Source organism: Neolamprologus multifasciatus, chromosome 22 (genome assembly GCF_963576455.1).
Source record: "Neolamprologus multifasciatus chromosome 22, fNeoMul1.2, whole genome shotgun sequence".
Classification (NCBI taxonomy): domain Eukaryota; kingdom Metazoa; phylum Chordata; class Actinopteri; order Cichliformes; family Cichlidae; genus Neolamprologus; species Neolamprologus multifasciatus.
This window is the reverse complement of record NC_140459.1, coordinates 20,009,151-20,033,986: the sequence shown is the minus strand read 5'-3', so window position 1 is coordinate 20,033,986 and position 24,836 is coordinate 20,009,151. Positions and strand designations below refer to the sequence as shown.

The window sequence follows — 24,836 nt, the reverse complement described above, 5'->3', positions numbered from 1 at the left end:
ACGTGCAGAGCTGTTCAAAGCTGAAGTTCAAGCAGGAAACACCATAATATTTGCAGAATATCTTCTGTGTGTGTGAGTATCAGCGAGTGAGTGACATATAGAGAAAGAGGGGAATCAAATGTACAGGTAAAATAGTTCTTAATCTCGAACTGACTTTTGTGGATTTCACTTTAAGACTCACTGTGTGTTAATTAGGAGATCACCTTTACACACTAAAAGCAGAGACATTAAAATAGGTTAGATGAGTTGAAATGTGGGCGAATCAACTACAGACAAATGCTTTCAGTTCTAATCATCCAGTCGGAAACAATGATTCTACAAGTCATCAACTGCCCTGATTTGAACCAGCTGCCTGCTGAAGACAAATCCACCAATGAAAAATAAGCCTGAAATTAATGTACCGATCAGAATGCTCTATAATTCCCATACACTTAAATTCACCATCTGAAGATAAAAGCCAACAGCTTTGAGCTGGACTGCAGTAAATACTGACATAGTGTTACTCTGTGGGAAATCACGGTCAAATTTCTCTCGGTGCACTTGATGAAAAGTCTTAACTTAACTAATCTTAAGTCCTATCAAAATACTGTTTGAACCATGAGGATCTTTATGGGTCAGTTAGAAGGTACTCACTTCACTTGCATCCACACAGTTCAGAAAGGGTCCAAAACTAATTGGACATCAACAAAAGTCATTTTGGTTCTGTCAATTGGTTCAGAAATTAATTATTCACAACTTTATGTCAAACAAATTCCAAAAAAGGGTTGAACTGTTCTAACGCTTATATTATTATTTTTATGATGATTATGATTATTATAGTACTGCATAAAAAACAACAAACTGTTCAGATAGTAATGTCCTTTATTAGGATAAACAGTAGACTGACAGGAAAGCTGCAAAGTAACTCAGTTTTAAAACAGTAGTTTGTGTTAAAGGCTCTGTTTGTACCCAAATCACAAAAATTAAAACATTACAGCTGTCCAAGCAACATCACAATTATAAATCAACCCAAAAGAAAACAAACCTCCAAGTAAAAAGTGAGTACTGGCTTTAAGACAAAGAAAAAGCATCCCTGCATCTTATGCAGTCTTCAAAAAAAAAAAAAAAAAATCAGCATATATAAAACATAGAACAGTATAGGTGCTTCAGCTTAAAACAACAACAACAACAACAAACTTTAGATTTAGTATGTCTAGTAAAGTTTGCTCTAAACCTAAAAATGTGCATTTAAAATGAGTTCTACAGTACATGTACTGTGCAGCATCAGATCCTCCTCCCCTGGATATCATCTGTTTTTGCAAGTTCTCTCCTCTGATCGGGTCTCTTGTTTTCACTGCAGCTCTTTTCGAATACTGTATTGGAGAAAGAAAAAAAAACCCACAATCAGACATGACAGCTCTAGTTTTTCGCTGCTGGCTGAATAAAGGCTGCAACCAGTGGTTATGATCATCACTGATCCGTCGACAATTTCAGTCTGAACACACGGTGCTCAGAGCTCAAGAATCGATCACTGCCTGCATACTGGCCTTCAACCAAAGACACCCAAAAATCAATGAGACAACAAATACAAAGCAAACAAGGCCCAACACTTATATTTACGATCTATCCATCTCATGTGTCGGCTAATCATTGTAATTGTTTCAGTAATCGCTCACATTCAGACTCAATTAGTAGGCATTGAGTATTGAGGTATTTTAGGAAATGTTCACTTTTATAATATAAAATATAAACATCAAGTATCCAAACTGATAATAATATTTGCAACATGCAATTTTATTTAAAGACATTAAAAAAAAAAAAAACATTATTCAGTGGTTGACAACAAAATGAACCGACTCCACCTGTACTTAATAAAAATCCCAAACCACAGACTCACCTCTCCAAATACTCGTGCACGTTGCCGTGGCCGTTGTAGCGAGCCAAACCGACCAGAATACCGGTGGCACAGCGGCCCTCTTTCTTACGACACAGGCTGCAGTTGCACATCCCTCTGCAGATGGGACACGACCACGTCTACAAAGAAAAGATCCCAACTCTGTTTGTTCAGTTGGTCACTAATTGTCTGCTCTTCAGGCTCTGTGCTTCAGCACACTCTATTGGAAATGATTAAATAATTCATATAAATGGTCTCTGCTTTGATCTCAGTAATAAAGAATAAGTAACAAATTGTTGGTGAAAAATCTATAACCTTTCATCTCTTTGTTAGATTTTTGTTTGTTGAAGCTTCCTCGGTTTGCCCCCAGTCATACTGAACTCCTCCTCAACTTAAATCACAGCTCTCACTCAGATCTGAGCCACATGTGAGCTCCTTAGTGTAAGAAACAACATCAATATGAAGCACAGCTGCCATAGAAACATCTCAGGCTGGACACTATGTGCTAACACAGATATTCCTCATCTCCATTCCCTCTCTATATATGTAAATGTACTTAAATTACAACTGATACTTGACAGCAATGATCATCAGCTAAAGAAAAACTTGATGTTAAAAAAAAGCCTATACATGTGCAAAGCAGCATTTTTTCCTTAATATATTTTAGTTGAATTTACAACATTCTGTACCTTTTGTGCTCAGACTTTCCAGTAATTACATTAAAGTTTCAGCAGGGGGCGCTCTCTGCCTTGTACATTGAGCTAGGCATGTACCAACTGCTGTTCACTTCTAAGTTTAGTTTTATCTAAAAATTCCCAATGACAGAGGATTTTAAAGAGATTCAGAACATTGTCCACTATGTAAGACTTCCTCGAGCATCACATCGCTATGCAGCGACTTTTTGCAAAAATAAATTTTAAAAAGAAAATTTAAGAATGTAATCACAACAACCAAAAGATTATTACTTATTCGAAAGGCAAAAGAAACCACGATCGCCTGGGGTAGACCAAACCCACAGTGAGAAACATGTTTAACACGTGTGGATTAGGACTAACCGGGTCTAGCAGCACGGTGCGTACGTCCTCTCCATAGCGGTTCTTGAGGCACGGTCCACAGAACTGACCTTTGGCCCCCACACAGAAACCACTGCGACACACTGTCTTAGTGTCCAGAGTCTTCTGTCTGCACTGGTGACATGAGCTTCCCTGGATGAGAACACACACACATAGACACACACACATACAGGGTAAAAAAAAAAAATTGCTCCAACTCAGGAAACCTGAGAATACAACACACTGCTGCAGACTACTGTTAGCCCAAATCTGAGGACGGCCTGATGAGACTCACATTCTCCTTGTCCCAGATCTTGTCTTTGCTGCGGTACGCTATGTTGTCCAGGTCTTCTTTGGTGATCTCGTCAACCGACTTCACGCAATATTGACTCTTCCTGGAAGACTGGCTTCTTCTCTTTTTGTGTTTCTCACCAACATGGTCGTCATCCACCTGCCAGGTTACATAAAAGTGAAATGCCACAAACAAATTTTATTCATCCTTACTGACTAAATATCAGTTTTATACATAAAATCCATAGCAGATGTTTTAGGAGTAATTGGTTTGGGGGGAAATGTGCACACAGTACTCCACTAAAGAGCTCTCAAAACTAAACATCCAACAGAGTGTCATTATTATAATTTACTATGATATGCACGTCTGTGCTATCACACTAACTATAAATTGTACCAAGTCCAGATTAAAGACAAGGAAATTTTCAATAACCTGTTTGATCAAAAAGCCCTTTGTTTCCTGTTGAGTTCATCCATGCGTTTGTGTTGCTATATGTCAGCAGACAGTGTGTTGGGTGTTGTACCTCCACCAGTCTCTTGATGTCTACAGTACGGGGGCTTCGGACATGAACTGGCTCGCTCTTTTCCTCCACTGCAAAGTTCTCGGGAGGACGAGCCTTACGCGACGGGTTCCTCCTTTCTGACACCACGTCCGTTTCAGACTTGCGTTTCTTTGGCGTTGCCCTCTCTGACAGCCGTTTCTTCTTCTGCGGAAATAGAGCAAAGACAATGTTTGTCAGTAAAAACACAGAGTCTGTAAAAGAAATAAACAAAATAAACACAAAAACATGAAAAACAAAAACAAAAAAAAAACCTATAAAAATATTTTTACATTTTTAAGAGGTTCATGCCTCTTACTCAAACATACACACCAGTGTCCAGTTTTGCATTTGTTTTCTTGTTTAGTATTATGTGTGTGTTTTTAAAGCCTACTTACAAGAACGGTTCATACTTCGGTACAGACATATACTTAGCAAGTATAGTCTTATTTCTACATAGTTTGAATGCACCAAATATAAACTCTTCCGATATTTCCATGTATTTCTATGAGACTATATCTTTATAAGAATGTGTAGAATTTTAACCAACTGAAGCTGGACATTTTCTGCTTTTTGATTGTCGTCTGAGTAGTATGGACCCATTAAATTTGACAGTGCTTTGGTTGCATGTACTGTAGGTTAAAAAAAAATACTGGTGGCTGCCAGTGCTACCCCTGAGCCTCCTACTACACACATCTATGGTATCCATTCAAAATAATACGTCACTTTTATTCTCAAGTTACTGCATTCACAAGATTTTCAGAAAACTTGCCTCTGGCCTTGTGGTCAAGGTTACCCAGATTAGATTTGAGTAGATACATCCATTGTATCATTTTGAAACTCATACGTCACCTCATTCAAGATTTATCGCATTCATAAACTCGGGTTTCCACGCCGCCCAGCAGGGTGACAACAATTCCCAATCAGCCTTTTACGGCTGAGGGTAAAAAGGTCCACGTAAACAGCGAGTGAGAGATTTTATTTACTGAAATACAGTTTTACAACCGCTGGTTATCATCAGACTGCAAGTCAGCCTTGTAATATTAGCTATTAACTGTTTTAATTCATCTATATTTGTAACAATGACCAGTATAATGTCATTATTGCATAAATGGTAAATGGCCTGTATTTGTATAGCGCTTTACTAGTCCCGAAGGACCCCAAAGCGCTTTACACATCCAGTCATCCACCCATTCACACACACATTCACACACTGGTGATGGCAAGCTACTTTGTAGCCACAGCTGCCCTGAGGCTGACAGAGGCGAGGCTGCCGGACAGTGGCGCCACCGGGCCCTCTGACCACCACCAGCAGGCAACGGGTGAAGTGTCTTGCCCAAGGACACAACGACCGAGACTGTCCGAGCCGGGGCTCGAACCGGCAACCTTCCGATTACAAGGCGAATTCCCAACTCTTGAGCCACGATCGCCATAAGGACACTGTCTTGACCTCAATACAACATTCGATGGGCTTCCAGATTGCTTCACTATTTTTATTTTTTTTGTCTATTTATGTTCCATCACATGAAACTGCCACATATACTCACCTGAGGAGTGGTGGGTGCTGTCAGGTCAGCCATCGTTGTACTCAGATCAGCAAACAACTTGGCCAGCTAACAAAAAACAAAACAAACAAACAAAAAAACACCACCACATAACCAAGTTAAGAACTACTGACAAAGAAAAAGCTGTTGTATTATTGTAAATGTGTTGAGATGTCAGAATATGAAAGGGCAGGAAGGGTTCAATACCATGGCCTTGTTTTCTTGGATGTTCTTGTCTCGTTTCTTTAGGCTATGAGAGAGTTCCTCCTCCTCTTTGTCTTCATCTTCCTCCTCCTCCTTTTCTTCATCCTGTTTCTGCTTCACCTTCTGCCTTCCTCTGGATATTTGTGAGGGAGATTTTCCTTTGACTGGCTTTTTAACACTTTTCTCTTGTGTTTCCTTCTTGGGTGAAGACACTCTTTTGACAGGAAACCTGAGGAGAAGGTTTTCAAAAAAAGTCTATTCAATCACTGCAGAATCAGCACAACAGACATGAAACAGACAGAAAGAGAAACAAAAAATGATAATTTGAATGCTCATTATGCTTTTTCATTTTAAATAATAGTGCCTTTATATTTTTACCTTATACATATTAAAAGAAGATACGTCAGCAATCACAGATTTAGGGACAGTGACATGGAGCCCAGTTTCACTCTAATCAAGTTACTTAAAAACAACAACAGCGACTAAAAAACAACCCAAAACTTACTTAAACCAGTTTTACACATGCACCTACCTCAGAGCTACTAAAAGACTCCTTCTCTTTGCTGGTGGGGCCTCCTCCTCATCAGAGTGGAAGCCTGTGTCTATGTCACTGTCCTCTTCTGAATCCACCACCTGCAGAAAACCAAAGAAAAAGAAAGCATGCAGGCTTCTGCTTTGGCTGTAACATTTTTGTGAAACAACACAGCATTAGCAGTTTCATACTTTGGTCCTTAGTTGCTTGTTAAAGCGTCCTCTATCCTCTTCTTCCTCATCCTCACTGAAACCTTCAAAGTCCTCCTCGCTGTCTGACTGGGTGAACAGATGAGCCAGCTCGGCAGTTATATACTTGGATTTGAAGCATGGAGCCTGTTGGCAGATATGTAAAGCACCATATTAAACAAGTTGCAGTCAACATTTTTCACTAGAGGGAGCTACTTCGCTATTAGTGGACAAGCTTCTCCACTATGTGAAAGGTGCGGTGAAAACAAGAGGCAACTTCCAGAGCTGTGAAATGAGGCCAAAATGCACATGCCAGTTCCTTTCATTGCCACTTGAGGCTGACTCCAAAAGCACGTCAATCCTGACAGACTCCTATGTGTGGTCCTCCACACAGTGCATTGCTGTTTGATTCTACAGTCCCCTTAATTTTCTGTGGCTAATAATAATAATATTGATATTAATATGCCTTTTCTTCATATGATGTTTTTCTTTTCTTCTGAGAGATCTAACGGTGACCTGTTGTGCTATTCTTTTGTTTTGTCTTCCTCTTGATTGTACACATTTCTTCTATTTGCCATTTATTCCTGTCATCTTACGATTTATATCCTACTCCTCCTGCACATGCACTCCTCCATGTACAATGACAATAAAGGGCTATTCTATTCTATTGTATTCTAGATGCTCATATTTAACATGGCAAAAAATTAAAATAATTTGATACAAGCCTATCACAAATATTTTTTTCTTCACACTTGACTCTGTATAATGTCAAAAAGGAAAAATCTGTGATTGTTTCTGGCACACATCTGTGGCTGAGCGTAGAAGTACCACCCACCTTCTGTTTGTGAGGGGTAGCCAATCAGAGTAAGCTGGCTCTAGGCAAGGTGAATGACTCTTTAAAGCCCTACTTTTCACATACTTTGGGTGCCTACATTTTGCCAGTGTAGGTCAAATAGAGAGAAGACACCAAAGCACTGATTGTGGAAAAAAAAAAAGAATTTAAATTACATATGATTTTTATGATTTCCAAATTTTAAATGGAGAAGTGGGCTTTACAATAGAAAAAAAACATCTCTCCACCATTACTGATAAAGTAAATATAAAACAATCCACCAGCTCAAATCAGATGTTATAGTAGCATCACTGCTTCAAGATCAATTTTATAGGCAGCTTATCAAATGTAAAGTCTGTTTACAGGCATTTATGTAGGGGAGAGGTTCAGATTTTACGTGCTGTAAATGAATCTATGTCATCTTAACTGAGTAAAACTTTGTCTCAGGAAAGCAGCTGATGTCCCAGTTGTTTGGCTAAACCACCTCTTTCAGCTTCAGCAAAGTTGACCTTTGACCTCGCAGAAAAACAAACCGGAACCCACCTATGAAGCCCCCCCATAAAAACAAAACTAAACCCAGCATCAGCTCATTTTTACCACAACCTTAAACTCAGAATGTACCTGAACACTAATCCGAAGCTGAGTACGTATCAAGTTGCTGGTTTACCAGATGACATGTACAAAAGAAACCTTTGAACTAGCCTGTATATAATTCAGAAAACGAATCGTAACTTTAGTGATTCAGGCCGACCATGCCACCAATGTTAGCGGCTTTGGATCTCGTTTAGTGACTCGGCAGGACTTTTCTTTACCCTAAAATCCAACAGGCAAAAGAAAACCACCACGCTTACACGAGATTTGCTCTACGACTTACCTTTGACGTGAGGGTCATTTTACTCTGTTTATAACCAGACTGTGGCATAACAATAACTTTTATCTTGTTACATGAGACTCGGCGATAGAGGTGGATTTAAAAACTAACCGCTAGAAAAGCCCGGCGAATGCAAACATGGGGGTTTTGTATTTGCTGATCTTTTGCTTAATTTATAGTTAAGTCCAACTGCTTAAACTTTGAGACTCCACTCACGGTCTGTATATCAAAACACAACGGTCTCACTCATTTGTAGGTTTCGGTAAAAAGGTTTATATATGTTTTGAAGTAGTAGTATTTCTACTTTCCCCCATTACTGAAAATGGTCTAGTCCCGCTTTTCGCGCGAAAAACGGCATGTGGGCGTGTCTATGTTTAGAGCCAGGGAAACCTTTGCCTTAAGGCAAGTTTCTTGTCGTTATGATAGGATTTTCTTGCAGACTATATTTAATTCAGTTCTATTTTCTGAAGTGGTGGAATATAAATTAATAACAATAACTTAAAGACAACAGGAAAATACAATGTTGAGGTGCTTTTCTTCGTGACTCTTATTATACTTCAGTTTTCTAGAGTTATTAACTTATTTTGCATTACTGAGGAAAACTGAAAAGATGGTGTTTGGTGTAACCTTTGGACACGGAAAGAGGACAAGGAGACCAAAATCTGAAAATGAAGTGAAATGATGTGGAAAAAAGGTCAGAAGATCAGGAACCCACTGAGGTTGACTTCGCTGTCGTGAAAGTTCATGGACTGGTGGAGACTGATGAGGGGGTCTCGAAGAGGACCACGAGCAGATCGGGCACTGAGAGTGCTTTCTTCATCACAGAAAAGATGATGATGTTGTGAAGAAGCTCTATGATCTGTCAGGTGCTCAGCTAAAGAAGCTGCCAGCTTCTTAGTTAGACAGTTAAACTAGTTGTTACTCATGTAACCTTCACTCATATTGTCTTGTTGCTACCTATTTTATAATGATTCAGAGACTGAGTTCATAGAAGACTTTGAATTAGCAATATTTGTCCTTATATAGCACTCCAGGAGTCAAAACTTGTGCAACACAAGACCTTCCAATAACATAAAACCTGTAATGTAAAATGTGGACTTGTCGATTGTCTTGTTGTTGTTGTTTATTTAATTTTCATGATATATATGATAACATCATAATACCATATGACAAGTACAGAGTATCTAACATGTTATTTGTCATGCAGGAATGGTTCAAACAGCACCTTTCACAATGGATCTTAAAGTATTGATAAGACACCTGTTAATTAAAGCATTTGACATCAGCAGCATCACATTGACTTTTTCTTCTGCTGCCCTCAAGTGGCCACAAAGTAAATAACAGGTACTTACATTCCAGCTGTGAAGATTCAAACCACAAACATCTTTTCCTCTCAGGAGAGCTCTTCTACATGGCTTAACCCCCAAAATAAATCACATTACAAGAATGCTGCTGTATGAAGCTTTGGAGTACAAAGTACTTTGAGAGTTCAACTGAATAGAAAGGTGCTAAAAAAGTATCAGTCCAGTTCATTTAAGTCTCATTAGGCTGATTGTACAGACAAATGTGTGTTTGGATTCTGGCCACTCTGTTATGCACTGGTTACTTTGATCATATTTTCTATAGCAGGGTGTGTTAGAGACACTGGCTCTAATGTCCCCCATGCACTGATTTGCTGTTCTGTTCTACCCACTTAAACAGCGCAGGACTCAATAAATAAATTAAACAGGGGAAATAGAAGTTTGTGAGGTTTTATAGTACATGAATATATTTTTTTAATAACAGTAAATGCACAGAAATAAATTGATTATTTATTATTATTATTATTAAGATGGCCTGCCTGATTATGGCAGGCCATCTTACTGTCAATAAAAAAAACTGAACCACCAAAACAAAACATTTTGTTTTCTTTGTTGTTTTTAAACATGCTATGAGACGTTTGACATGATATTCAAATGTAAACTATAATGTACTTTTAGAAACAAAGGCAGTAGAGTTTTAAGCACATTTTAAAGCTAAAAGACATTTTAGGAAAGTCGGACCTTATAGAAAAGGTCAGAGGTCCAAAGTAACGTGGTATTTAGAATCCCCACACATAATTTTCTCACTGTCTCTATCCTGTCAATACAAACAATGGCAGTATGAAACATAGTTTTAATAAAAAGGTCTATATAGAATTATTTCCACTTTGACCTCCAGATCAATCTATTAGGCTTCGTACGGGTGCTTGAAATCCTTGAAAATGCTTTAATTTTAATACTATATTTTCAAGGTTTGTTAAGTGCTTGAATTTCAGATGTGGTGCTAAAAGGTGCTTGAAACTAACTTTAATTCACCACAAATAACTATCTGATTGAATAGTTTTCTTATCAGAAAGAGAAATAAACTGAGTTGACAACGCGGAGACTCCAGCTACACTTTAAAGTAATGAGAAACAACTTTATTACGTGACCAGCTCGTTCCGGCTTGTGGCCTCAGGGTCATTGTAAAATGTGAAACAGTTTGTGTTTAAATAAAAGACAAGAAACTGAATTTTTTTCAAATGGACCAATCACACCTTCACAAATAAACCACTATTTTTTACTACCGCTATCCACCACTGAGGCAATAGACAAATTTATGTGTTTTCATATATGAATATTTCATACTTTAAGGCTGCCTGTTTATTTAAGGGAGATGAACAATATGTTATAATTGTACATAAGATGATATATTAAATAAATAGATTTTAGGTAGATAATTGTGCAAGTCTTATATGTTTAACTGAAACGATGTGATCTGTTCAAAGCCTCACCCAGTCAGTGCTGTTCTCCATGCCAGTCTTACTGTACACAGTGTTATTAGCATAAACACTTTAAAGGTGATAATTTAGGACTTCAACAATAATACAGACAGCATTATAGTTAAACATCTTACAGTTTTGATTATGAATGAACTTTAAACTTGTGGGGATAGGTTAATTGGATAATCCAAATTGCCACTAGGTGTGAATGTGCGAGTGAATGTGAGTGCGAATGGTTGTCTGTCCCTGTGTGTTAGCCCTGCAACACACTGGCGACCTGTCCAGGGTGTACCCCGCCTCTCGCCCTATAACTGCTGGGATAGGCTCCAGCGCCCCCCCGCGACCCTGAAAAGGATAAGCGGAAGCGAATGGATGGATGGATGGAACTTTAAACTGTCTCCTATTTTTTGTGTCACATAGTGAAGAATCAATGTCTGATGAGAAGACTTATTAATTTGGCTTTACTGTGTATTATTGTGGTGTTTGGTGGAGTTTTCTTGTTTTGTGGGGTTGTGTTTTTTTCAAGAGTAGATGAATATCTCTAACAAGTTGATTTGTTCACATTTGCACATCTTAATTTTTAGGTGAAATGTGTGTTTTGAGTTTGTACACTATATGCATATAAGGCAACCTTTTCCTTTTGCAATATTTTATGTGGTGCGTTTCTCTATGTTTTTACAAAAGGGGTACAAAGGACATTTAAGTCAGTGGCTGGGGAGGGTGGGGTATGAATTTAAAAAAAAGAATACTTGGACACTGCTAGCATAATAGACAGGTTTTTTATGGGGATCTCACACAAACTCAAAGCAGAAGATAAAGCATTAGCAAATATGCTTCGAAAACAACTTCCTTCCAAGCCAAAGACTAGAAAAAATGATGAAGCATATCTTGCCTTTGGCTTCACCTGCACAATGGTGGTGCCAAGTTAGGTTTCCACGACAGAATTAGTTTCCCCTGCATCGGGCTGCGCTGGGCTGTCCAAATCACAGACAAACAGTATCCCACATTTTTGATTTTTTGTTCACAAACACTTCTTATAATGATTAACTCACCTGAAATTTTGGAGATGTTAGCTCTTTAAACTGCAAAGTTACAGTGGGATACAAATAACATTAGGCTGATCCTGCCACAATTTGTCCCCCCGTCCACATCACGGACAAACAGTACTTCATAAGGGGAGAAAAGGGACCTGAAGAACAATTCACGTTCTCTCGGAACAAAGTGATGTTTGTTTTTGCTTTGCAACTCCATATTTATTGTATCATAAAGGTCTTATCAAAATAAAGGTTAAACAGGAAGGTAGAAAGTCTCCAGAGCTGCTCTAGTAAACAAGGACAGATTGAACTCCCCCCGCCCAGAAGGATCCTCTCTATGTTGTGAAACCAGAGATATGTGACTCTGCTATAGCAGACAAAGATGAAGTAAACAAAACTATAAAAACATATTAAATAATACAATTAGGACCTTTGGTTTCTAGATGGATTTTTTTTAACAGATTGAAACAATTTTTTAAGTCTTCTATAAATATTGGATATTTAAAGTCAATGAAAAAGTTTGAGATGCCTTTTATTACAGCAAATTGTTTATTTCCTTTTAAAAATTTTCTTATTTAAATTTAATAAGAAACATGTTTCAGTATCACATCTACAGAAAACAGAGATTAAAATTTAAAAATATTTCAAGATACTCTTAATTTAATGAAGTTAAAATAAGGGGAGACATATACTTTTGTACAGAAGTTAAAGCAATTCTTAGTTTTGACCCTTTTGGGCACATCATTGCTGCACAGTGACTGGTGCATTCAGCACCTTTATTCCTGCAACTCCATGGCTGTCATGTTGACTTTGTATCCTTCCAGGTGGAGGTGCAGTTTTATCTGAAAGCTTTCTTCATCCTTCTGATCCTTTCTAGACTCTAACTAATTATGAAGTACGAAATAATGACAGTAAGAACTAACATTTAGTGTTTTATGATCTCACATTGCTTTAAATAGACATCAGTGGATGTCAATAAACTGATTTATTATTTGATTGCATATTGAATACGGCCTGGCTGCCTCTGTGCAAATGTGCAAAAGGAGAGAGTCAGTCAGTACTTTTAAACCATGTAGTAATTATAGTAAGTACAGTAATAATAGTTTCACACATTCAAAGTGATACACACCTGTTGGAAATGTGTGATATTTATCATGATATCAAACAAGCTGTTAAATATTGTCACAAAAGCTACATGTCATTAGAAAACTCTGGAAAATTGTGACATTAAGCAGCTTATAAATGTATTTATAAATGTTCTCCTTGACTTTCCTTTTATTAGTGAGCTTACTTCATTTCTAACACAAGGTCTCAGGACAGACATATTGTTTATTTATGAGATCATCATTGAGCTTTAAGTCTTGTTTTTGCAGAATTGATTCAAGTGTGTTTTGGTAAAATTATCCACAACTCAAAGACATCACTTAACTACTTATTGACACGTGTTGAGCTCTGGCCTTTTCCAGAGAACTTCACTGCTTGTTTGTCTGAGTATTATTTTTTATATTATAAAATCACATCGTCAACAAAATGCTAAACAGAATAGGTTACTATATCAGGAAGAGGAAATAGAAGTGTACAATCATTCTCAGTAAAATAAAAACTGTCAAAACAAACCATGTGCACGATTTTTATTGCAGTGAACACATATAAATGAAGTGATCGTGGGCGGCCTGTTCAGAGGCAGGTAGATAAACAATTAGAACCTTTGGTTTAGTGGATTTGTGTTTTTTATGGTATTGTAATTTGCAACTTTGAAACATATTTTTTAATTTTAACTATTGTCTCTCTTTTCATGTTTACAGTGTATGAAAAGAGCACCCCAGACAGATTGCTATTCTTAATTTATTTCTTTACTCTTGTTATTTTTGCAAACTCTATAAATGGCACAGACTGAACATCACGACAAAAAGACTCAATATATACAATATAGAGACAGTGGAATACTGACAGGGAAACACAAAAGTTGTTTTCAATACGTATTAATATTAATCTGAATAATTGCAGAGTCCAAAAATTGACTCTGAACAGAAAGGGAACAGAGGGTTAAAAATCGTCCACATCTCAATGACATCACAAAGCAATTTTACTTTACTATGTATTAAACTGGGCTTTGGCACTTTCAGGAGAATCGACTGTTTGTTTGTCTGAGTATTTATGGTTTTATTATATTACAAAGTCACATTATCAGCGAAAAGAAAAACAGAATAGGTTACTGTACCAGGAAGAAACAGAGGTTTACAAGCCTCTCCAGTAAAAAAATACAAAACAAACTCTGTGCACAGCTTTTATAACAGTGAACACATAAATGAAGTGATTGTGGCTGGCCTAGACCTTTAGAGTCAATAAAAGGAAAGACCATCTATTTAACCTTTTTTTTACTTTGCCACTTTGAAATATTTACTGTGCATGCAAATATTTAAGCTCCCTTTTGTCTATTACATTTTTAAATTCACCAAAATGAAATCCCTGCATAAATGTTTAAACTAAAAGCAGATCATAACCACTGCTGTGCCAGCTAGGCTGTCCTTTGGCACTCATGTGGGGGGTTTGTCTCACTTTCTATTCTAAAATGTGAAGTGCAGTCTTAAAGCTTTTTTCATCTCAACTTCCACCATATCCCTTTACTAAAGTTTCTTGAACATACACAAAGAGATGGAAAGATGAGAGAGGCTTTCAGTTAGGGAGTACGGAAAGAGGGCATGACCCTCAGTAGCTTCAAGTCTTAAAGGATCTTTTAGAAGGAAACTGGGCCGTAGTTAGAAACAGGTAGAAACCAACACAGTTAAACATCAAACATCTAAAAACTATGTGACCTTCTGAGAATAATGTTCTTTTGGTTTTTCCTGCGACATTTCTCAGGCAAGTGAGAATGTAGGCTATTTAAAATAAGTAACAGGGATGAGCAATCAAAAAAGCCCCAAACCATGATAATTGCTCCATTTAACTTTTTTTGGCCTTGAACATTTGTGTGATTTTTCTTCTTCTTAGTGAATCATTGCTCGTGCAGCCATGCCATCACATAACATGCAAACCTAGAATTTAGACAGGATTTTCTGAATGGATACACTGACTACAGTTTAAGGATAGTGTTAGTTTCTGTTAGGTATTCAAAGGAGGACCCAAAGTAAATGACAAAAGCCCCAAAACAAATACTGTGACAAAGCCTGAGTAATATATATGTATATACAGAGGTGTGGTTACATGTCTGTCATGTACAAGTCAAAACTACAAATGACTGCCACAATGCCAGTTAATATGATAGTTAATATGTATGCCACCTGACTTTGTTAGACATTCATTCTTATCTAATTTAGCTATATCAGTATAATGAACTCTCATTTAGCTAACATACTGTATGACTATATATTCATAGATACCCTGTCCCCCTCTGTACATCTCCAAACCATGTAAGCATCGCCTCTCTAATTTTGTCTAAATGGGTCAACCTGAGCTGTCCCTCTGATGTACTCATTTCTTATTGACCATTCTGATGAGAATGAGATGAGAATCTTAACATTTTTAACTCAGACTCCTGTCCTTTTGTCAGTGCAACCATCTCTAAAATCATGTTTCATGGTAGTGAGAACTGCTTCACTACCATCTTTTAAATCTTCCCTTTCACTCTTGCTGCTGTCTTAATGTCACGCCTCACCTCTGACACCTTTTCCCACCCACTCCACCCTGACTCCACTCTACTCTTCAACTCTCTTGTGCACTTTCTGTAGCTTTGGAGGGTTGGTATTTAAATGTATCCTTCACTTCCTCGGCTCCTTGTAGCTTCACTGTTACACTTGTTTCCCTCTTATTCACACACGTATTCTGTCTTGCTTCTGCCTTAATCCCTCTTCTCCTCAGAGCATACCCCTACCTCTCCAGGCTCTACTCCACCTGCTCCCTACTCTCACTACAGTTTACAATGTGATCTGCGAACATCACAGTCCGTAGAGCGTCCTGCCTGACCTCATCTACCAAATACGAAGGGGCACAGAGCCGATCTCTGATGTAATCACACGTCCACACTAATACTGCGTACCTCGTGCTGTCTCTCTGTCCTTATAGATGTATTAAAGAGACCCCAAATTCCAGTACTTTGACTTAGTACTTCAGTGTTCAGCAACAACATAATTTGGGGCTTTTAATTTCACAAGTAATCTGAAATTAAAACGATCACCAACGATCACTGCTGCCTTTATCTTTAAGGAGAACATATGCACCTTTTGTCATCTATTTGAAGATTTTTTATTTTTCTGGAGTGATTAAGCAACAAGTGTGGTTTCATTCTTTGTCTCTTTAAGTGAGCTTCAGTGATCTGTGGCTGCTGACAGGTGTAGGAAGAAAACAAAAGTACTTTTTTCCACAGAAACATGACTTGACTTGGCTGCATGTTATACAATGGACTGTTTATACATATAACTACACAAAAGAGGTACTGATGATTAAATTTCATATTTTTTTAGTAACTTCTTTGTTTTATTTTTATCTTGAAAAGACCTCATAAAGCTTCTCTAACTAACAGTACAGTGAGCATGTTATTATATAATTATACAATTATATAAAAGATTATATAATCCAAATACTTTTAACCAGAACATGTTTGTTACCAAAATTATTTTACATTCTTTTTAGAAATTATCACTTGGTTTTTGAGCTCATTAAGAGGTGTGTAAATATTCAGTATGATTGATTAAGCATTTGTGTTAAAGTTCAGTGAATTGCTGTTTATGTACAGACATAAAGGTTTACATTGATTCTGTATCGTGATGCCCCATGCATGTCACCATAGCATGTCATTGCTGAATTAGAATCCTAATTTCTAATCACAGACTTTGCGTTTTACACAAACAGAGGCAAAGCTATCAAAGCATTTGTTGTCATTCCACTTCTTAACTGTATGATAGTTGTTTGTAACACAGTCCTCTTCTCCATCATTGTTTGGCTCGCCTTTTTTCCAGTTAACAAAACCTACCACAGAGCCATCAGACCACATCCATCTGCCCTCTCTGTGAGCATCACTGAGTCCAATCCAAGAGGCTCTCTGAGCAGGATCAAAGTTCCTGATCAGGGATCTGACAAAGTTCTCTTCCTCCATGTTGTGGATAGACACCAGGTTGGCTCCCTGTGACAAACAGTGGAACTCTGCATCAGACCAGCTCATCGGTGTAGCTACATACGTATAGCAGCGGCCGTTGAAGCTCCACCAGAACGGGGGACAGTTTCCTCTCAGGAGCTTCACTGCCCGGTCATCTGAAAATGACAGAAACAAGAAGAGGAAAAAGATCATGATTTGTTTTTTAGTGACAGAAGAAACCTGAAGAGACTTGGTGTCAGGCTGCTTTTCTGTATGTACTTCAGGGAATAGAAAGAAACATTACATATTAGCTTCTCTGCATCATCTCCCTGCTAAATACAGGTTAAAATTTAAAATCTTTCTCCTCACATACAAGGTATTAAATACTCTGTTCTGCTCTCAGACTGCTGGTTTACTTGTGGTTTTGAGGGTAAAGTGGACTGGGAGGCAGAGCCTTCCACTTTAAGCCTCCTCTACTGTGGAACCAGCTCCAGTTTGGATTCAGGACACTAATCTTACTTTTAATATAAAGTTTTTCTTTTTGATGAGGCCTAAAGTTCCACCAGTCACAACAAATGGCTGCTCCTCTCTGAGCCTGGTTCTACTGGAGGTTTGAAACGTGGAACCAAATTAATGCATGTATCCCCAATTACACTAACATACATTTCTCTGAAAAACAAAACAGAAAAGATGTTAAAAGTGCATTTAAAATCTAATGGTATGCTAAATAATATTAAAAAGACAAAAACAAAAAAGAAAACCCCACAAAAAATAAACTACAATAAGTAAATGAAGGAAAAGAGGAGCCAGAATGTGGGACAGTTACCAAGTTGGAGCTTTACTTCATTGTCATCAGAAGGAGACTCAGAAGGAGCACCCAGAGCCAGACCCAGCAGGAAGAGGAGCAAGATCATGTTGGAGCTTTAAGTCTCAAAGTGTGATGAGGAGCTGCTGAAGCTTCTTTGTACAGGACGTTCAGATTTCTGCAGAGAGTTGGTCCTGCTTTCTTTTATAGCTGCCTGAGAGGCTTTTTTCGCTCCACTCTAAACAATAACACTAAAAATGACCCAGAAAAATACATCAAATTCCAATGAACTGAGCTGATGTGTAATTTATGTTTATGGTACCATAAAGCTATATCAGCATAATGATTAATCAAACAGGGTGAATCAGATCTCTAACAGGAAGGACCAAATAGAAACTCCTGAGCTGCTCCAATAAACAAAGACAGATTGAACTCTCCCCTCTCAGAAGGATCCTCTCTATGTAGTCAACCCAGAGATATGTGACTCTGCTATGGCAGCCAGTAAAGTTGAAGTAAATGCAAATTTTAAAATAAATTAAATAACATAATTTCGACCTTTGGTTTATAGATGGATTTTTGAATACCATCCATCCATCCATCCATTCACTTCTGCTTATCCTTTTCAGGGTTTGTTGGGGGGGTGGGGTGGGGGGGGGGGGTGGGGGGTGCTGGAGCCTATCCCAGCTGTCATACAGCGAGAGGCGGGGTACACCCTGGACAGGTCACCAGTCTGTCGCAGGGCTAACACACAGAGAGAGAGAGACAACCATTTGCATTCACATTCCCTCCCGCATTCACACCTATGGGCAATTTAGATTAGTCACTTAACCTATCCATAAACTGCATGACTTTTTGAATACATTTAGTCTTTATCAAGCTTTTTGTGATCTCACAATGCTTTATATAGACATCAATGGATATCAATAAACTCATTTATTATTTGATTGCATATTGAATATCGCCTGACTGCCTCTGTGCAAGTATGCAAAAGGAGAGACACAGAAATACTTACTTTTTACTCTATGCAGTAATTATAGTAATAGTAGTAAGTACACTAATAATGTTTTCATGCATTCAGATTGATACACACCTGTTGGATATGTGTGATATTTATCATGATATCAAAGCAGCTGTTAAATCCTTGTCACAAAAGCTACATGTCATTAGAAAACTCTGGAATCATGACATTGAGCAGTTTATAAAAGTATTTTTGGTCACATCTTATTAATATTAATCCAAATAATTGCAGTATCAAAAGACAGACCTGAGCTACAACAGAGAGGATGATTAATGTAGCTTTGTTTTTGGCAAAAAAAAATAATATCCAGTCAGCCTCCCCCCTCCTTATTTCATGTTTTGGTTTGGTCCAGGTGCACGTGCTCCCAGCTGATGCTGAGCCTAGAACTGGACCTCAGCAGGAGAAAGAGACAGTAGGATGGGTCCAGTATAAGTAAGCTCTGTTTTTCAAAAACGAAAACCAAAACAGGTGGAAATTAAACTCATAGTGAAGTCCATATGAATGAAACTGCTTGTCTTTGCTAGTGTTAGTTAGCTTACTTCATTTCTAACAAAAGCCTCGGGACAGACATATTATTTATTTATGAGATCATTGTTGAACTTTTAGTCTTTTTTTTTGCAAAACTCATTCAAATGTGTTTGGGTAAAATTATCCACAACTCAAAGACATCACTTAACTACTTATTGACACATGTTGAGCTCTGGCCTTTTCCAGAGAACTTCACTGTTTGTTTGACTGAGTATTTATTGATTTATTATATTATAAAATGACATCATCAGCAAAATGCTTAACAGAATAGGTTTCTATATCAGGAAGAGGACATAGAGGTGTGCAATCATTCTCAGTAAACAAATCCAAAACAAACCCTGTGCACACTTTTTATTGCAGTGAACACATATAAATGAAGTGATGTGGCCTGTTCAGAGTCAATAAAAAAGAAAGACCGTCTATGTAACTGTAAGAGTTATACGCTTAATCTTTAATTTTTGCTTGTACTTTGCCACTTTATTTGCAGTGTGTACAAATGTTTAAATGCCCTTGTGTCTATTACATTTTTTAAATAAGCCAAACTAAACAAAACCATAGACTTTTAAACTAAAGCAGATCATTACCACTGCTGTGCCAGCTTGGCTGTCCTGCAGATATCCGACACTCATGTTGGGAGTTTGTGTCGCTTTCTATCATAAAATGTGATGTCCAGCCTTAAAGCTTTCTTCATCAGCTTCATCAGCTTTCTACAGCTCTCATCTTAACTCCCACCATAAAAGTTTACTTAAGATTTTTAAAATGACATTTCTGACAATGATAGCTGATAGTTGAAAGCACATGTCTATGTTTTTCTAGTGACTCTACGTTGGCCTTCTGTAACAAAAAAAGAGTGAAGAGCTCACGTTTTGAGATCTGATCTAAATGTTTCACTTTGCCAATGAAGGACCTTTTTGATACAATAAAACTACAGCAAAGTCCAGATACTTAGGGTAGTATAATTTGGTGACCTGCAGAGAAGGTCTGAATTCAACAAGATATGAGCAGATGCTTTAGAAACTAATTTCCTTGAGACCATAAAGCTGGTATAAAAAGTAAAATTGGTGAGTTGAACTAATCAGTTTCATCATTTTAAATATAAATTCATGTCTCTTACCCTTGATGCACATCCTAACATAGACCATGAACACCACAGCCTGCAGTGGAGCAGCTGCTAAAAATAACACGTTTCTACAGTTTGTTTTTCAAGCCACTTCAGAAGAACATAGTTCAGCAGCACATCATGTACAGATAAGCGAGCCGTCAGATGTCTTTATTTTCTTCTTACTTATAAAGTGTCTCTGTCAGTGGACTCAACACCAGGCTGCAGTACACAATAAATTAACTCATTCCCAGTAATACACATTCATCTGTCTATCAGACTGAGTTGCTCATTAACTGAAGGAACCAGAACACAGTTCTGCATCGTTCCAACCCAAATAGTGCAGATTAAAAGTATTTTTCAGTTTCTAAGGGCAGCTTATCCGTGCTGCACAAACAGAAGCTAAATTGAGAGAACATTGGTTATCATTCCACTTCTTTAAGTTTGAATAGTTAGTGTGAACACAGTGTTCATTTGTTCCTGCTTTGTCTGGTTGTCCTGCATGCCAGTAGACGAAACTCACTGCACAACCATCAGACCACATCCATCTGCTTTTTTTATGGAGGTCACTCAGTCCAATCCAGGTTCATTGCTCAGCATGGTCAAAGTTCTTAATCAAAGATTTAACAAACTCCTCTTCCTCCTGGCTGTAGATGGACACCAGGTTGGCTCGCTGTGACACACAGTAGAGCTCTGCATCAGCCCAGCTCATGTGTGTGGCCACATATTTGTAGCAGCGGCCATTGAAACTGTACCAGAACATGGGACAGTTTCCATGAAGTAGTAACTGTTTAACTGACTGTGTGACTGACTTTTTTTCTTTGATGTACCTTCTGAATGTCACAGCCCGGTGGATCAACAGGTAGCTCTCGCCAGGGTGGAACGGATTCACACCCTCGGCCCAAACACCCGTGAAGTGGAAACACCTGAGTCTCATTTGCACTGTCAGCATTTAAGCAGAGGGATATTAGCTTTCATTGCTAGATTGTTGTGTGACTCGGATTCCCTGGATCTGTCCCTGTTTACCCTGAGAGGATTCCTTGTAGTGAGTGATTGGAGAGTGGCTGGCAGCAGGCAGTGAGTGACCGAAAAGGAAGGAGTGTTTTCCCCCTGTCCTCCCCACCTTGGATCCCCTGGAGCCCATACCCCTGCCACCTTGTATATAGCACTATTCCCCGAACTGTCTGTACGTACACCTGGTGAAACGTGTAATAAATGCCACTGTGATCTTCTCAAGTTCAAGAGTCCTGCGTGCGAGTCCTCAGTGAACCGTGACAGTGAAGAAGATCAGATAAGCATGTCTGCACAGTTGCCACTGTGAAAGTTAAAACATGCAGAGAAGTAAGCTGCTCTTATTGTGTTTATAAGCAGTCTTTATAATAACTCTACAGTATAGTAGAACCCATCTGACATGGGGAAAAAAATCTGTGTTACAATCCAACACTAAGAATTTGGTATTACTGACTGCTGAAACATAACAAGAAGAAAATCCTGGAGTGTTTGACTAAAATGTGATTAAAATAATTGAACGAAAAAAAACCCCCACACAAATAAAGTTAAAATACAAGAAGGGAGGGAAGAGTCAAAATATAGGACGGTTACCAAGTTGTAGCTTCAATTCACTGCCATCAGAAGGAGACTCAGAAGGAGCACCCAGAGCAAGACTGAACAAGAAGAGGAGCAAGATCATGTTGGAGCTTTAAGTCTCAACCTTTGATGAAGAGCTGCTGAAGCTTCTTTGTACAGGATTTCTGCAGAGAGGTGGAGCTGCTTTCTTTTATAGCTGCCTGAGAGGGTGTTTTCACTGATCACTGTGATATCATTGGCCAAATGGAATAAAACTCTCCACAGTAAACATCACTACCACCAGGCAGTAAACACCATCAGATTCTAAAGAAATGAATAATTGCTGAACAGCCACGTCCTCCTGGCAGACTCAGAAGAACGGGACTCTTTTTGCTATAATTCTGCATTTATGATATGATCAAAGGCCTTTTCAGCATAATGATTAAACAAACATAAAAGGTTGTAACAAGAAGACAGCAGCTCACAAGCTCTAGCTATGGCCTGCTCTAATAAACAAATATAGAACAAATACTCAACGTTAAAGAGGACTCAGCACCCAGAGTCACCCAAACAACCTATTGCTATGCAACACTTTCATTTTATCAATTTAAAGTGATCCAGAAAAACAAACAAACAAACAAACAAACAAATGCATGATGAAAATATCTGTTTAATATAGTATTACAGAGTCCTTAAATTTTAGTACTCCAGCCTTGCACTTCTGTACTTCTAATATGTTTAATTAATAAACATATTCATTAGGATATATTAATATTAACATTGCTAAATTTATTGTGGAGGGATGCTACATGCCAACATAACATCAGGTTAACTGTCTAATGTTGAATTAGCGTCTTAGTTTCTAAACACAAGCATTGCGTTTTACACAAACAGAGGGATAGCCAAGAGAGCATGGTACGTCATTCCACTTCTTAACAGGACCACAGTTGTTTTGCACACAGTGTTCGTTTTTTCCCAGGTTGTTTGGCTCGCCTGCAAGCCAGTTAAAAAAGCGTACCACAGAGCCATCAGACCACATCCATCTGCTCTCTCTGTGAACATCACTGAGTCCAATCCAAGAGGCTCTCTGAGCAGGATCGAAGTTCCTGATCAGGGATCTGACAAAGTTCTCTTCCTCCATGTTGTGGATAGACACCAGGTTGGCTCCCTGTGACAAACAGTGGAACTCTGCATCAGACCAGCTCATCGGTGTAGCTACATACGTATAGCAGCGGCCGTTGAAGCTCCACCAGAACGGGGGACAGTTTCCTCTCAGGAGCTTCACTGCCCGGTCATCTGAAAATGACAGAAACAAGAAGAAGAAAAAGATCATGATTTATTTTTTAGTGACAGAAGAAACCTGAAGAGACTTGGTGTCAGGCTGCTTTTCTGTATGTACTTCAGGGAATAGAAAGAAACATTACATATTAGCTTCACTGCATCAGCTCCCTGCTAAATGCAGATTAAAATTTAAAATCCTTCTCCTCACATACAAGGTATTAAATACTCAGGCTACATCTTATTTTAACAGCAATGGAGTACTTTGCTCTCAGACTGCTGGTTTACTTGTGGTTTTGAGGTTAATTAAAAGTAGAATGGGAGGCAGAGCCTTCCGCTGTAAGCCTCCAATGTGTAATCAGCCAGTTTGGATTAAGGACACAAATAATCAATAATCTACTTTTAATATTAAGCTTTTCTTTTTGATGAGGCCTAAAGTTTCAGACAGGAGCAGCCATTTGCTGCAAATGGCTGCTCCTGTCTGAGCCTGGTTCTGCTGGAGGTTTGAGACGTGGAACCAAATTAATGCATGTATCCCCAATTACACTAACACATATTTATCCTGAGCAAAACAAAACAAGAAACATGATAAAAGTGCATTTAAAATCTATTATTTGCTAAATAATATTAAAAAGACAAAAAAAATGCACAAAAAAAAGTTACCAAGTTGAAGCTTCACTTCATTGTCATCAGAAGGAGACTCAGAAGGAGCACCCAGAGCCAGACCGAACAAGAAGAGGAGCAAGATCATGTTGGAGCTTTAAGTCTCAAAGTGTGATGAGGAGCTGCTGAAGCTTCTTTGTACAGGATGTTCAGATTTCTGCAGAGAGTTGGTCCTGCTTTCTTTTATAGCTGCCTGAGAGGGTGTTTTCACTCCACTCTAAACAATAACACTAAAAACGAGCCAGAAAAATACATCAAATTCCAATGAACTGAGCTGATGTGTAATTTATGTTTATGGTACCATAAAGCTATATCAGCATAATGATTAATCAAACAGGGTGAATCAGATCTCTAACAGGAAGGACCAAATAGAAACTCCTGAGCTGCTCCAGTAAACAAAGACAGATTGAACTCTCCCCTCTCAGAAGGATCCTCTCTATGTAGTCAACCCAGAGATATGTGACTCTGCTATGGCAGCCAGTAAAGTTGAAGTAAATGCAAATTTTAAAATAAATTAAATAACATAATTTCGACCTTTGGTTTATAGATGGATTTTTGAATACCATCCATCCATCCATCCATTCACTTCTGCTTATCCTTTTCAGGGTTTGTTGGGGGGGGGGGGGGGGGGGGGGGGGGGGGTGCTGGAGCCTATCCCAGCTGTCATACAGCGAGAGGCGGGGTACACCCTGGACAGGTCACCAGTCTGTCGCAGGGCTAACACACACAGAGAGAGAGACAACCATTTGCATTCACATTCCCTCCCGCATTCACACCTATGGGCAATTTAGATTAGTCACTTAACCTATCCATAAACTGCATGACTTTTTGAATACATTTAGTCTTTATCAAGCTTTTTGTGATCTCACAATGCTTTATATAGACATCAATGGATATCAATAAACTCATTTATTATTTGATTGCATATTGAATATCGCCTGACTGCCTCTGTGCAAGTATGCAAAAGGAGAGACACAGAAATACTTACTTTTTACTCTATGCAGTAATTATAGTAATAGTAGTAAGTACACTAATAATGTTTTCATGCATTCAGATTGATACACAC

The 24,836-nt window shown here is 38.3% G+C and overlaps 3 protein-coding genes and 1 pseudogene across 3 annotated transcripts; all 4 read right to left on the bottom strand.

Moving 5' to 3' along the window:
- Positions 1-843: 843 nt before the first annotated feature.
- Positions 844-8,119, bottom strand: cdca7l (cell division cycle associated 7 like). Its single transcript, XM_085148829.1, has 10 exons — positions 7,930-8,119; positions 6,227-6,370; positions 6,036-6,136; positions 5,507-5,732; positions 5,303-5,368; positions 3,741-3,923; positions 3,221-3,376; positions 2,929-3,078; positions 1,877-2,013; positions 844-1,352 (listed from the first exon to the last, which is right to left on the bottom strand). The coding sequence occupies exons 1-10, from the start codon at positions 7,975-7,977 to the stop codon at positions 1,331-1,333; spliced, it is 1,233 nt and encodes a 410-aa protein (XP_085004955.1). The 5' UTR covers positions 7,978-8,119; the 3' UTR covers positions 844-1,330.
- Positions 8,120-13,256: 5,137 nt separating this feature from the next.
- On the bottom strand, positions 13,257-18,027 carry LOC146493410 (ladderlectin-like). The gene is made up of 2 exons (XM_085147896.1): positions 17,640-18,027; positions 13,257-16,989 (listed from the first exon to the last, which is right to left on the bottom strand). The coding sequence occupies exons 1-2, from the start codon at positions 17,725-17,727 to the stop codon at positions 16,559-16,561; spliced, it is 519 nt and encodes a 172-aa protein (XP_085004022.1). The 5' UTR covers positions 17,728-18,027; the 3' UTR covers positions 13,257-16,558.
- Positions 18,028-19,261: 1,234 nt separating this feature from the next.
- Positions 19,262-22,054, bottom strand: LOC146493409 (lactose-binding lectin l-2-like; annotated as a pseudogene).
- A 61-nt stretch (positions 22,055-22,115) lies between these two features.
- LOC146493408 (lactose-binding lectin l-2-like) lies at positions 22,116-24,330 on the bottom strand. Its single transcript, XM_085148702.1, has 2 exons — positions 23,771-24,330; positions 22,116-23,125 (listed from the first exon to the last, which is right to left on the bottom strand). The coding sequence occupies exons 1-2, from the start codon at positions 23,856-23,858 to the stop codon at positions 22,692-22,694; spliced, it is 522 nt and encodes a 173-aa protein (XP_085004828.1). The 5' UTR covers positions 23,859-24,330; the 3' UTR covers positions 22,116-22,691.
- Positions 24,331-24,836: the final 506 nt, after the last annotated feature.